Source organism: Elgaria multicarinata, chromosome 3 (genome assembly GCF_023053635.1).
Source record: "Elgaria multicarinata webbii isolate HBS135686 ecotype San Diego chromosome 3, rElgMul1.1.pri, whole genome shotgun sequence".
NCBI lineage: Eukaryota > Metazoa > Chordata > Lepidosauria > Squamata > Anguidae > Elgaria > Elgaria multicarinata.
In genome coordinates, this window is record NC_086173.1 from 25,779,028 (window position 1) to 25,792,233 (window position 13,206).

The window sequence follows — 13,206 nt, forward strand, 5'->3', positions numbered from 1 at the left end:
TTCACCACCTTTGCTGTTCCCTTTTTCATGAGGAACTTTCCTGGCCTTAGCTGTCCCTGTTTTTCTCCTCTAAGAATGCCTTTGAGTTCCACACGTGGCCCAGAGACATTCTCAGTAATAAAGGCGGTGCTGGGTTTTTTGCTTTGCAGTATACCAGTCTCCCATGTAAAAAAAGAAAGGCGTCCCCCCCCCCCCCCAAATCTAAAGAATAAAATAAAGATTAGGAGGGGCAGGTGGCCTAGTAGGCACCAAGGTGTAGTGTCAGTGGGCCCTAGACCATTGGTGTACACAGGTACCACGTTGAAGAACTTGAGGTTTAATATTCACAGCCACTGTTTTATGTGGAGAATGACATTGTCATAGACAGCGGTAGTAGAGGGCAGAGTTTTAGCAATATAAAGGTCAGTGTGAAGATAGCCAAGGACAGCCTTAAAGTTTGACTTATCTGCATTTGTGTATTCACCTGCACTGCGAGATTTTCCATACTTCCCAGCTTTAACGGAGAAAGCAAATTTTCACCCCATCTCCAGGCTGATTCGGAGCGGAATGCAAATTATTAACTAAACCGAAAGCAGTCTCTATATGCAATCAGTTTCCCAGATACGCCAAGAGATTAGTGACTCTTATAATGCTTCCAAATGTAGATCTTTTCCTTTGCACCAGGTTTCAGAGAGAAACATCTTTCACAATCAACAACCTTAGCTCATGCAGATATTGGCTAAGAATGCAGCCCAAGCCAGGTTCCATCAAGCCTTTCCAATTTATCAGCTTCTTGAGCATCTGAATAGTGCTTAGACACAGAGCGTTGAGTTGGGTATAAAGTCAAGCAGCTACTTATTTGTTTACTTCAAGAAAGGTTCAACTCTCTTCCCAGCTTCTAGCAAGAAAGCTTTTCTACCAACAAGCTGTTCAAATCTGAGTCACATCAAAGCAATGACAGCATTTGAGAATAAATGATATTTTTCTTCTTTTCTTACTCACACCACATTTATTTTTTGAAGAGCTCATTGCAACTAATGTAGAGTTCCTATGAAGTCTCCCATCCAGGCAAGCTTAACAGAAGGAAGCCTACTCACCTTTTCTTTCTTTCTTTTTTTTAAAAAAGGATAGCCATTATGGTCCATGAGAAAAACACCAAAAATCTACAGTTGGCTAATACCTTTATCAGAGCCAACCAAAATGCCACAAATGTGCAAGCTTTTGAGTTCTTCGGAACTCTTCATCAGGCTAAGCCGTACAAAAAGCAGGAGACGAGGGAAGGAATGGAACGTTTGACCAAGTGTTGTGGCCTTCCATTTGAAGAACTCGGCTTTGATTGTGTTATTGATGTGAACCACATCATCATAGTTAATACTCCACCAATGCAGTATATTAAACATAGTTTCTTGGGTATTGCCTTTGGAAGGAAGTCACAGTGTGAAAAACTGAAATTGCATGCAGACTGAATGAGTCAGTGACAGGTGTTGCAGTTATCAAATTTTATTTATTTATTCATTCATTTATTTTTGTTACATTTCTATACTGCCCAATGGCCAAAGCTATTTAGCAATGCATTTTGGGAGAAAGAAGCAACTCCGTTGCTAGGTGTAACATAATATCTGCACCACCAACAGTGATTTACTTAATCTGCAAATGTCCCTTTCAGAGAGATGGCCACGGCATCTCTCCGAAAGGAACATTTGTGATGTAGTGGCTAAAGTGTCGGACTGGGAGTTGGGAGATCTGGGTTCTAGTCCCCACTCAGCCACGGAAACCCACTGGGTGACTTTAGGCCAGTCACAGACTCTCAGCCCAACCCACCTCACAGGGTTGCTGTTGTGAGGATAAAATAGAGAGGAGGAGGATTATGTGTGCCGCCTTGGGTTCTTTGGAGGAAGAAAGGCAGGATATAAATGTCATAAATAAATAATAAACATCTGATCAGGTTTTTCAACTTTTGTTTCTTCTCCTATTCCTTGCTTTTTCTATCATCTAACCTGATGAAGGGGTAGGGAGAACTTAACTTTTTCGTGGCGCTTTGGTTTGTCTTAATCAAGATATTGCTCAGGTGCAGATTTGGGTGTTGTTGTTTTGCTCTTTATCTTTAGCACTGGAGCTACATCATGTATCTTTAGACTAGTCTCTAGACTGTGATTAGGAGAAAGGTATTAATCCAGATGCACATACCACAACAAACAACTTTGGTGCAATACACAAGTGTACCTTGTGTATCTCCCAGTTTATCCCCGTCCTTTTTCTTGGATTGCCAGTCAGGTCTGGAAAGGACCCATCCATTTATTTTATTGAAGCATCCAACTCTTAAGTATATGAAAGCACAGAAATAGTAGTAAGATGTAATCACAGCATTCACCAGCTAAAGCTTTAGTTGACTAAAATGTTTGCTCTTGGCAATGAATCAGTGGGGTGCATACCTTTGCATGTTGTTTTTTTAAGCCAGCAGCTATGCTGCTATTTGTAGGAATAAAGGAATTTAAGGTGGCCTGTTCAAGAATAAGCAGTAGATCATATTAGTCCAATATCCTGAAGAGGCAGCTACACTGAGGTTTCAGTACTATGCACATTTAATTTAACTGGTTAATCAACAGTCAGGGCAATCCTAACCCTTATCTCAAGAGCGCTCTGACATTGGAGCCTACCCAAAGCCCTGCCAGGCTTAGGCCAGCAGGGCAGGAGGAGGAAAGGACTGGTGTTTGTGTTCCTTCCCCCCACCCCTTGTCCAGTTTTTTTCTGAGACTTTTAACCAATTCCCTCCTATTGAAACCAATGTGAGGGGATTCATCTAAGTCAGGTCCAGGGCTGGCATAGATCATCCTTTGGTTTGTGGGGTGGGGGGCAGAAGAGCTTTGGATCCACAGCCTCTCCTGGACCTCCCCCTAATATGCCTCCTTTTCTTCCTCTCAGATGCCGAAGAAATAATGGGTGCGGATGCTTCCATGGGGTCCGGGAGGAGAGATCCGATGTGGATCTCCTCCAAGGACGCCCAGTCTCTCCATCTTTAGAGCGGGAGATGTAAATGCAGGTTGCTTACCTGTAACTGTAGTTCTTCGAGTGGTCATCTATGCATTCACACATATGGGCTTTGCGCCTGCGCAGAGACCAGACCGGAACCTTCTATAGCTGAGTGGAACGTTTTTGGCGGGAACCCCTCCCCCACGCTACCGTGCATGTCCATGGGGTTCCCGCCCTTACCTCAGTTTACAGGAGTCCGACATTGTGCCCCCATAAACATGAGTGTAAATAAAATAAAGTACCTTCCACATATAACTGTGTCATTTATAAGTCTCACACCACCAAGTGGGGATGGTGGGTGGGTTGTGTGAATGCATAGATGACCACTCGAAGAACTACAGTTACAGGTAAGCAACCTGCATTTCTTCTTCGTGGTCTCTATGCATCACACATATGGGCGAGTAGCAAGCTGACATATATTTGGAGGTGGGTTGGTGCATCATCTGAAGATCTCCAAGAGCACTGTCCTTCAAATGAGCAGTCCTGCCTCGCACAGGTGCCCAAACTGTAGTGCCTAACAAACGTGGATGGAGTGGACCACGTTGCAGCTCTACAAACTTCTGTCAAAGGAACACCTCTGCCGAAAGCCACAGATGTTGCGACGGCTCTGGTAGAATGAGCTGTCACAGGTTTCACCAGCTCTAGTTTAGAGATAGAGTAGGCAAGTTCAATTGTCTCTACAATCCAGCATGACAGACGCCGGCATGAAACAGGGAGTCCCTTATAAGGCTCCCCATAACAAATAAACAATTGCTTTGTTGTTGTTTTTTTGTTTGTTTGTTTGTTTGTTTGTTTTTAAATTCCCTGTCCTAGCCTTGTAAAAGGCAAGAGTTCTCCTTACATCAAGTGTATGTAAAGCAGACTCTACAGGTGATGTAGGATTCGGAAAGAAAGCTGGTAGAGTGATATATTGGGACAGATGAAAGGTTGACACTACCTTAGGCAAGAAGGCAGGGTCTGTGCGTAACACAACCTTATCCTTGTGAAAGATAGTGTAAGGAGCAACTATCTTGAGAGCTCTAAGCTCACTTGCACGTCTAGCAGAAGTGATGGCTACTAAAAAGACAGTCTTGAATGTTAGAAGCCTAGGGTCAGATAAGGCCATGGGCTCGAAGGGCTTCTTTGTCAATGCCTGTAACACCACTGATAGGCTCCATGGTGGAACGATACTCTTTACTGTCGGTATCATATTTTTAAAACCTTTTTAAAAATTTCCTCGATGTTGGATGCACAAAAAGTGTAAAACCATCCATGCCTCGATGAAAGACGTAATAGCCACTAAGTGAACTCTGATGGAAGTGAGTTCGAGTCCCTGCTGATAAAGTGTCAGTAGGTATTTGAGGATTAACGCTAAAGGGCAAGATTCAGGTGCTTGATCGTTTTCCAAGGCAAAAGTTTGAAATCTTTGCCACTTTGCCACATAAGATTTTCTTGTTGAAGGCTTTAGTGATGCCAAAAATATATGGTCTACAGTTAAATCTTTGATACGAGAGGAGGAGTGGATGATATCCTCCATGCCGTCATCTTGAGGGTCGACGGGTTTGCGTGTCGAACCCTGCCCTGGTGTCGAGACAACAGCGTCGGTATCGGAGGGAGTCTGATGTAATTCCTGTCCGACAGTCGAAGGGCGTGGGAGAACCACGTCTGTCGAGGCCACCACGGTGTGATAAGGATGCAGTCCGACCTGTCCGACTGGATTTTGGCCAGCACCTTCGTCAACAGTGGAAACAGAGGAAAGATGTAAAGAAGATTTCCTTTCCAGGTTCTGGTGAAAGCATCTCCTAGCGAGTGCTTTCCTCTTCCTGCTCTGCTGCAGAACCTGGAACAAGCTGCGTTTTCTTCGGTAGCGAAGACATCGACAGCAGGGAGGCTCCAGTACCGAAAGAGAACGTCTCTTACTTCGGTATCGAGCTCCCATTCGTGGTCGACGTGGAAAGACCTGCTGAGGGCGTCCGCGATGATGTTTTCATTGCCCGCTACATGGGTCGCCGTCAGGTGAGTATTTCTCTTTATGCACCAGTTCCAAATCCTGAGTGCCAATTGATTCAGAGGATGAGACCTTGTCCCACCTTGTCTGTTGATGTACGCCACTACTGTGGTGTTGTCTGTTGCGATCAGGACGATTCAGCCCTCGATCAATTGTGAAAAAGTTCTTATTGCATTCTCCACCGCTAGCAGTTCTAGGTGGTAGATATGATGTTCCCTCTGGGAAGGAGGCCAACGGCCCTGAGTTGTGAGGGAGTCGCAGTGTGCTCCCCATCTGATCAACGATGCATCCGTCGTGATCGTTACCAAAGGAGTGTTTCGAAGATCGCAAGTTCTTAAAACCCAGGCCTGCAATATTCTCATTCTGAGTCTTGCAAACCTGATGACTGCATCAAGCCTAATAGCCTCTGAATTGTCCATGCCGAAACCTTTCGGCGGCTCTCAGTAGCGATGGATAAATCTTGAAGGGTGCTCGCTCTAGCTGAGAGCAGGTATGCTCTCCCATCTCGAGACGATAGGGTTACCCCTATAAAGTCGAGCTTCTGATGTGGGGTCAAGATGGATTTCTCCTCGTTGACCCACAAACCCAACAAGTCCAACAGGTTGAGGGTGGTTGAAATGTCGTTCTGGAGCTTGCAACTGCTGTCCGCTACCAGAAGCCAATCGTCCAAGTGTAGGAGCTGCAGAATAAAAGTAACCGTTGTCATACGGAACTTCCTTGGAATGATGAATTTGTTTAACTGCTTTAAGTCCATGATCGGCCGAAGACCTCATATTTCTTCGGGACCGTGAAGTAGCGCGAGAAAAAACCCTGGTTGAGTTCCTCTGCGGGTACGGGAGAGATGGCTCTCTTCGATAGCAGAGGTCTGTACCTCCGGAAGCAGAGGAAGGGATGGCGCCGTTACTTTCACCCCCGAAGAAGGAGGAAGGACATCGAGCTCGATGGCATACCCCGAGTTGATGATAGTGAGCACGCAGGAGTCTGATGTTATTGACTGCCATTGATGGTAATGGGGAAAGGGAGGTGGACGTGGGACAAAGAAGTCAAACTCGCTGCATCTTGGTGAAGTCAGGCTGACGCTTGTCTTGTTGAAATGTAGACTGATATGGCCGCTTACTCTGGAGTTGTTGTTGTTGCTGCTCTGTTGCTTTGATAGTAGGGCCGCTGCTGTTGTTGTTGAGCAGGCGGTCTTGTTCACCGTCTCAGCTTGTATTGGGCAGGCTGAGCAGAGAAACTTATTTTCTTGGCTGTTGTGCAAGCCTTGTATATAGAGTCCAAGGTCTTGTCCGTCTTGCTATTAAACAAGCCCTCGCCATCGTAAGGCATGTTCTCAATCCTGGCTTTGGTGTCATGAGCCAGATTAGCGGAGCGGAGCCAAGCATGTCTCCTCAAGGACACGGGTCCCATCATCGACTTGGAATGGCAGTCAACTTGGTGTCGCGCTGTCGACACTTGCTGCCTGGCTATGGCTGAAGCTTCACTTTGGAAGACTCGTGCCCGCTCTTTTTTGTCCTCTGGGAGATGTTCACATAGTGATCCTATTTTCTCCCAGAGGAAGAGCTGGTATCGTGCCATGGTAGCCTCGTAGGCTGATGCCCAAAGAAGCAGAGGAGTAAATCCTCCGGCCCGTAAGGTCCAACTTTCTGCCCTCTCTGTCCACGGGTGCAGAATGTGCCTTCTGTAAGTGGCCTTGAGCCGACTCCCTACGATCGAATTAAGTTTGGGATGTTGGACCAGAAACTGTACATTTTCTTGTTAGACTCGATAGAGGGTCTCTAGCCTTTACGATGTGGCTTGAGTCATAGCCGGTGTTTTCCAAAATAATTGAGCTATTTGCTTTAAAGCATGTGGTGCTGGATCACCAGTCCTAATGCCTGAGCCATTCTAAGCATATGGTCAGAAGATCTGACCATATCGTCGGAAGGGGAAGAAGGGTCGTTGTCATGAACCTCATCTTATGGTGAAGGCATCGATGGAGTAGCCGACAACCCCAATTCAGAATCCGATGAATAATTTTCTTCAGGCAAGGATACTGTAACCACCTGGAGGTATACATGCTCCGTCGGTATCGTGGTAACCGCGGCAGTCGATGCCGATGGCTGTGTACGGTGTCGAGGCGTCGACACCGTGGACATTGGTGGGCGGGCGGTGGAGGCAGCGGTAGATGACACATGCTCCGTCGGTATCGTGGTAACCGCGGCAGTCGATGCCGATGGCTGCGTACGGTGTCGAGGCGTCGACACCGTGGACATTGGTGGGCGGGCGGTGGAGGCAGCGGTAGATGACGCACCCTCGATGTAAGCGAAGGGTGCGCATAATACTCTTCTTGAGGGTACTGGTGGTCACCCTGGAAGTGGGCGATATCGATCCCATTCATAGTCGCCACATACTGATTGGGGATAAGAGTATTGAGAAGCTCCTTCCCATTGACGCCTTGGAATGTGCCTTGGTGAAGGCGGTAGAGGGATTAGTCCTTGAACCTCTCACGGCCTGGTAGGCTCTCGGAAAGAGGCCGCTGAAACCGAATCCCGCAACTCGCCCTCCGATAGATTGGGAGGGTGTGTCGGTACCGTAGCCATCGGTAGCGGCTGGAATCTCGATACCGAGGGAGGCCTCGGTATCGAAGCGGTCGGTATGGCAGGAGGAGTAGAGTGACTCCTAGCCGGTTCCGCCGCTCCATTTCCGAAGAAGATTTGGGAGTCCGGGCCTTTTTTGGAGATTTTCCTGGCCGCGGAACTCGCCAGTGACCGTCCAGGCGTTAGGGGTATCTGAGCCCTATTAGCCGCTCTGGAATATTCAGGCACCTCAGTGCAACGGTCATCAACGGACTTACTGGCTGCCGTTTTGTCGATCGTCGAAGATTGGGAGTCCGGGCCTTTTTGTAAATTTTCCTGGCCGTGGAACTCACCAGTGACCGTCCAGGCGTTAGGGGTATCTGAGCCCTATTAGCCGCTCTGGAATATTCAGGCACCTCAGTGCAACGGTCATCAACGGACTTACTGGCTGCCGTTTTGTCGATCGTCGAAGATTGGGAGTCCGGGCCTTTTTGGAGATTTTCCTGGCCGCGGAACTCACCAGTGACCGTCCAGGCGTTAGGGGTATCTGAGCCCTATTAGCCGCTCTGGAATTCTCAGGCACCTCAGTGCAACGGTCATCAACGGTCTTACTGGCTGCCGTTTTGTCGGTAACGGACTTACTGGCTGCCGTTTTGTCGGTAACGGACTTACTGACTGCCGTTTTATCCATAGTAGGAGCCTCCGTGGCTCTGAGAGCTTTTTCCCCCCAAGATGGAGGGAAGTTGTCAGCTCTGCTTTTCCTCGTTTGTTTTGTAAACGACATGCAATGATGGCAGGCCTCAACGATATGGCCTTAGCACAAACAAAGGACACAGAGGGAGTGTCCGTCAATAGGTGGAAGCCTGGCCCCACACTTCACACACTTCGTAAACGGGGCTTCAACTGCCATACAGGCCTCACGCGACCGAAGTCGCTGAGGAAAAATATCTACAATAATATATATATATATATATATTTTTTAATATAAGAAAAGTAGTAAGAAGAGTCTTAGAAAAAGATCGAAAAACGAAGAAGATCGTAAAAGAGAAAATAAAGTTAATAAGAAAAACGCTAGAGGTTCGGTTAAACAGGTCTGTGCACAATGGCGGACGACGAAGAACTGAGGTAAGGGCGGGAACCCCATGGACATGCACGGTAGCGTGGGGGAGGGGTTCCCGCCAAAAACGTTCCACTCAGCTATAGAAGGTTCCGGTCTGGTCTCTGCGCAGGCGCAAAGCCCATATGTGTGATGCATAGAGACCACGAAGAAGAATCTATCTTATGGCTCCTGGGACACTGTCCCAGGGACCATAGGATTGCATCATAAATCTTGAATCAGTGGGCCACCCTAATAAATTTAACAATTTAATATGACTTTCTATACCAACCTGGCCAAATTGGAACATCTATGGATGAAGTCACAAGTAGCTCTTTTAGGGCAGTGAGGCTGACTGGGAAGCTTCAAATGCATTCAAACATAGCTTTTCTTTTTCAGAGTCAAGCTTTGGGGTGCAGGGAACAAGTTCTCCCAAGTTTTGAAGCTGAAGCTGACTGTGCAGAACACTGGTTTGCCCCATACCTGATGTCACCCAGAAATGTTTAGAAAAATATAAGGCAATGTGAAAGGATAAAATGCACCTGGTGCATCTTTTAAAAAATAAATAGTGGGACAGTCCACATGAAGCATGGGAAGAGGGGCAAAATTGACAGCCGAACCAATGTTTGGCACATCTTACATTTTAGTTGGAGCCAGATGAAGAATTTCCTGTGAATTCTTTCCGTTCCATCTCTTTGCTCTAAAAAAACAACTAATAAAGCTGTTGCCTGTGGACAATCCCCAGAGACTTATGTGGGACTCCTACTTTTGTGGGGGTGGGCGGTGCTAGTATACCAGTTACAAGACTGTTGCAGCATCACTGATCTATGTCACTGCCACTGGCTGCAAGTGAAAGTAGCTGCCAGCCTGAGATCTTCTCCCTACAAGCGACAATCAGTCACAGTGCATTTGTTCACCCCCTGCAGACATGCAAATCAACTGTATGCTTCACTTGTGGAAAAGTGATGATGGAACACGCAGGCGAGGCCTTGAAAATCCTTGGAGGAGTTGGGCTCTTCTTCAGTTTCACAGAGGTAATTGTGCATGTTAGGCTGACTATTGGGAGAAACTGTATGTCTTAGGGTTGTGGCTCCTCTTTCAGTCTATTCCTTTACAGCTGTGAAGCAGAATTTCAAGAGATACAGACTTTACTGGCCTGTGTAAGCTGTAACTATTAAACTTCTGCCTGCTACACAGCTATTCAGTAAACAAAGAGCTATGCCAGGAAAAATCAACCATAAGCCTAGATCAGTAGGTAACCTTTTGGGGCTGTTGGCACATTTGGAAATTTGAGAAAACAGCTGCCTTGGGTGGGCCTGGCTAGTCATGAAGGCCAGATAATCTGTCCAGAGGTATTCGTGGGAAATTAAGATGGCAGGAGCTAGAGGCTTCCACTTTGCTTTGAAGCAATCTCAGATGCCATATAAACATAATTGGGAGGAGTAAGGTGTCTTGGTAGGCACCAAGAAAGGTGTCTGGGGGCACCTCACTGCTTACCTCTGGCCTAGGTGGATAACTGCTCCAATTTCTCTTAAAATCCTAACAATGCAATTCTACATCCTCCCTTGGTACACCTCCCACGTGCAGAACTCAGCTTTGATTATGGTATTGATTTGAACCACATCACCATCATAGTTAATACTCCATTAATGCAGTATATTAAACCTGTTGCCTTTGGGATGAAGTCCCCTAACTGAGGCCCTCTTTCTTTTTCTTTCAGGTCCTTGGAGTGTGGCTTGCCATGCGTTACAGAAACCAGAAAGACCCCAGAGCCAACCCCAGTGCCTTTTTATAGAACACCTTTCGCTTCCCCCTACCATCACCCATGCCCTCCTTTAGTTAGCTGCTTGACCTTTATTCAAGGCATCCCCTTAGCATCACTTGAAAACAAGGCATCCCTCGCAGGCCTGGTGAGGGAAGGGGGACTTTGCCATTGTGCCAAATGGCTGATTGGATAAAATAGCAGCACAATGGCTGCATCCTTGACATGAAGCCTTTGGGAGATGGCAAAGAAGACCCATTGCTGAAAGCAAACCGGAGCTGTTAGTTGGTACCAAGTAGGATAACCTATAGCCGAGTCACTTGCGTAATTGTTGCTCATAGCTACAATCATTCTGGTGGTTTTAAAACTTGTGTTTTTGGTTGTTGTATTCATGTCTATTTTTTTAAAAGGCTTGTTCTAAAGCTGCTCCCCTCTTGAGTAAGTCTTCATCCTGGCAGGGCAAAGTGCTCTGCTGCCCCAATGCATAAGCAAGGGACACCATGTCTCTGCCATAACTGCTTTTCACAGATCTGCCCCTCTCACTTCGTGTTTTGCTGTGGCCTCAATTGTGCAGGCGCAGCAGGGCACGAGTGCCACATTGAAGCAGCTCTAGGGGAAGGTTTAGATTTTAGCCAAACATTCAACCTGGAAGTATAAGTGTTTTATTTATTTTTGTGTTGTTGTTTTTAAATCCCTACATTGAAATTTGTCTGAATTCCTGACTTGCAATCATGTATACTGGCCACCTTTTTCAGAAGGGAAAGCAGGGGCTTGTGTAAACCTGTCCAGAGAACTGGATCACTCATAATGTAACGAAGGTCACGTCTACCTTTCAGATTTTTTAAGCTGGCTTGAAAGAAATTTCTCTTGTGACTTGTTCCAAAGGAACAACAGGGGCTATATAGTCTTGTCAGGCCTACTGCTGAGACTTAAGATTCCTGGTCCCTTTGAGGTACTACTAATTCCTGTAACTCCTTGGCTAGGGAAATAGGCTTGAAACTGCTTGCAGTGAAGATACACCTTGTCCAGACTCCTATCCCTGTATCCATTTGGTGTAAGGATGTATGAGGGACGTATAGGTGGGTAGGTTTCTTTTGTTTGTTTGAGCACTAGCCCAACCACTCACCTTTCTGCAGATGCTTCTAATCTCAGTCCAGTGAAATGCAGACATTTAGTTCTAGATCAGTAGGGAGGGCCTGCAGAAGTTGTAGCCACAATTCTGCTAAGCACAAAACACTGCGGATTTGCTCTGGGGCTCCTTCTTTGCTCATGCTCTAGCCTGGCAGCCTAGGAAAGGACTGTGTTTACTTTCTCTTAACCTGTTTTTCCTTTCAAAGATGCAGTTTGGTTAGTTGAGGGAGGTCATGTGGGGGTATTCACACTGGGGTGTTGCCAGTTGCTTGTCCAAGAAAGGAGGATTAACTTGCTAGTGGAGATCTCAGCATCCTGCAAAAGGCCTGCTTTTGAAACACAGCATCTTGTCATCTTATCCCTGCACCTTGGAAAGCATCTTCTGGAGCAAACTGGAAGCGTTTGTATAGTTGCCTGTTTTAGCAGAGCAAAGGATTGAGTACTGAAACAGTTCATCTTTGCCAGAGACTGGGCAAGGGCAAATTTAAACCCAAAGCTTCCCCCTCCCCCCCCAAAAAAAATTGTTTACAGTGGTGGGAAAGGAAAGACAATGATCAGGAGGCAGCTTTTCAAAGGACTATGTCTTTGCTTTCATTTCTTGCTCTAGTGCTGCAGCAAGACTGCTCCCCTTTTCCTGCAAGCCAATTCTGTAAGGGCAGCAAAGATTCTCCCAGATGAAGGAAGACTCTGTAGTGTGCCTTCAGATGAAAAGCAGAAGTCTGTTCTCTTAGCCATTGACATAGAAAGGGCATGTACCCACTTCTTCCTCTTAATGAATTCTTGCACTTAGCAGAATGTGGAGATAAAGGGAACAGAAGGCCAAGTAAGAGCAAAGGCGAAAATCTTGCGGAGAAACATTGGATTTTTTATGTACTGCAACCTTGTGGTAGTTCCAACCGCAAGCACCATTGTGGGGAGGTCTCGTGGGGGCAGTGGTGCCTTCTGCAAACAAGCACCTAAGTATAGAGCAGGTGGAAGTAGGCTGGCAGCTTTTGCAGACAGTTGGGACTACTAGGGGGTGTTCTGCTCAGCTCCTAAAAGATGCAGTCGACAGCGTGACCTCATACAACTGGCAACATGGGGGAATCCTCCGTATTAAGGTACTGATAAGCTATAGTGCAATGTGCTGCTTTCTCTAAGCAGTAGTGGGCCTTTTCTATTACACAGGCCTGTTTTACTCACCTCTCCCACTTTGACTAGGGCTACAGCTTCATTCAAATTGTGGGGAGGGGATGTGCTGAACTACGTTAGCCATAGGGGCTGATTGGAGCAAGTTGACATGCACTTTATATACGTGTAGCAAGTAAAAACTGACTCATAGTCAAATAGTATTAACAAATGGGCGTCATCCTCTCTACTACCTTAGGGGAGAAGGCTAGACAGATGCCTACTCAAGACAGAGCTTTGCTGGTTACTTCCTTTGGTGGATTTCTTTCAGTGCTGCATATTTGCTAGAGACTATCCCTGCCCTGTAGATGGGGGAAGAGAAAAGTGGAATGGACTTAACATTTGTGAAAAGAGGTTTGAGACTCAAACATTCAGAGCACCAGATGGTTTTGTTGAGATCTACAACCTTCTACCCATCATGTATACCTAGCCTACTCCCATTGTGGATTGGAGTGATTCTGTTACAGGCTATTTGAATAAATACATTTATCAAACACAA

General features: G+C 46.4%; 1 protein-coding gene across 2 annotated transcripts in view; it reads left to right on the forward strand.

Annotated features, from left to right (window-relative positions):
* The window catches only part of TSPAN31 (tetraspanin 31), a 29,675-nt gene extending 16,469 nt beyond the window's left edge, over positions 1–13,206 (forward strand). For both annotated transcript variants that reach the window (XM_063119689.1, XM_063119690.1), the window contains exons 5-6: positions 9,574–9,681; positions 10,368–13,206. In XM_063119689.1, the coding sequence (XP_062975759.1) occupies positions 9,574–9,681; positions 10,368–10,442 (183 nt within the window). In that variant the 3' untranslated portion in view covers positions 10,443–13,206. The remainder of the gene's footprint in view (positions 1–9,573; positions 9,682–10,367) is intronic.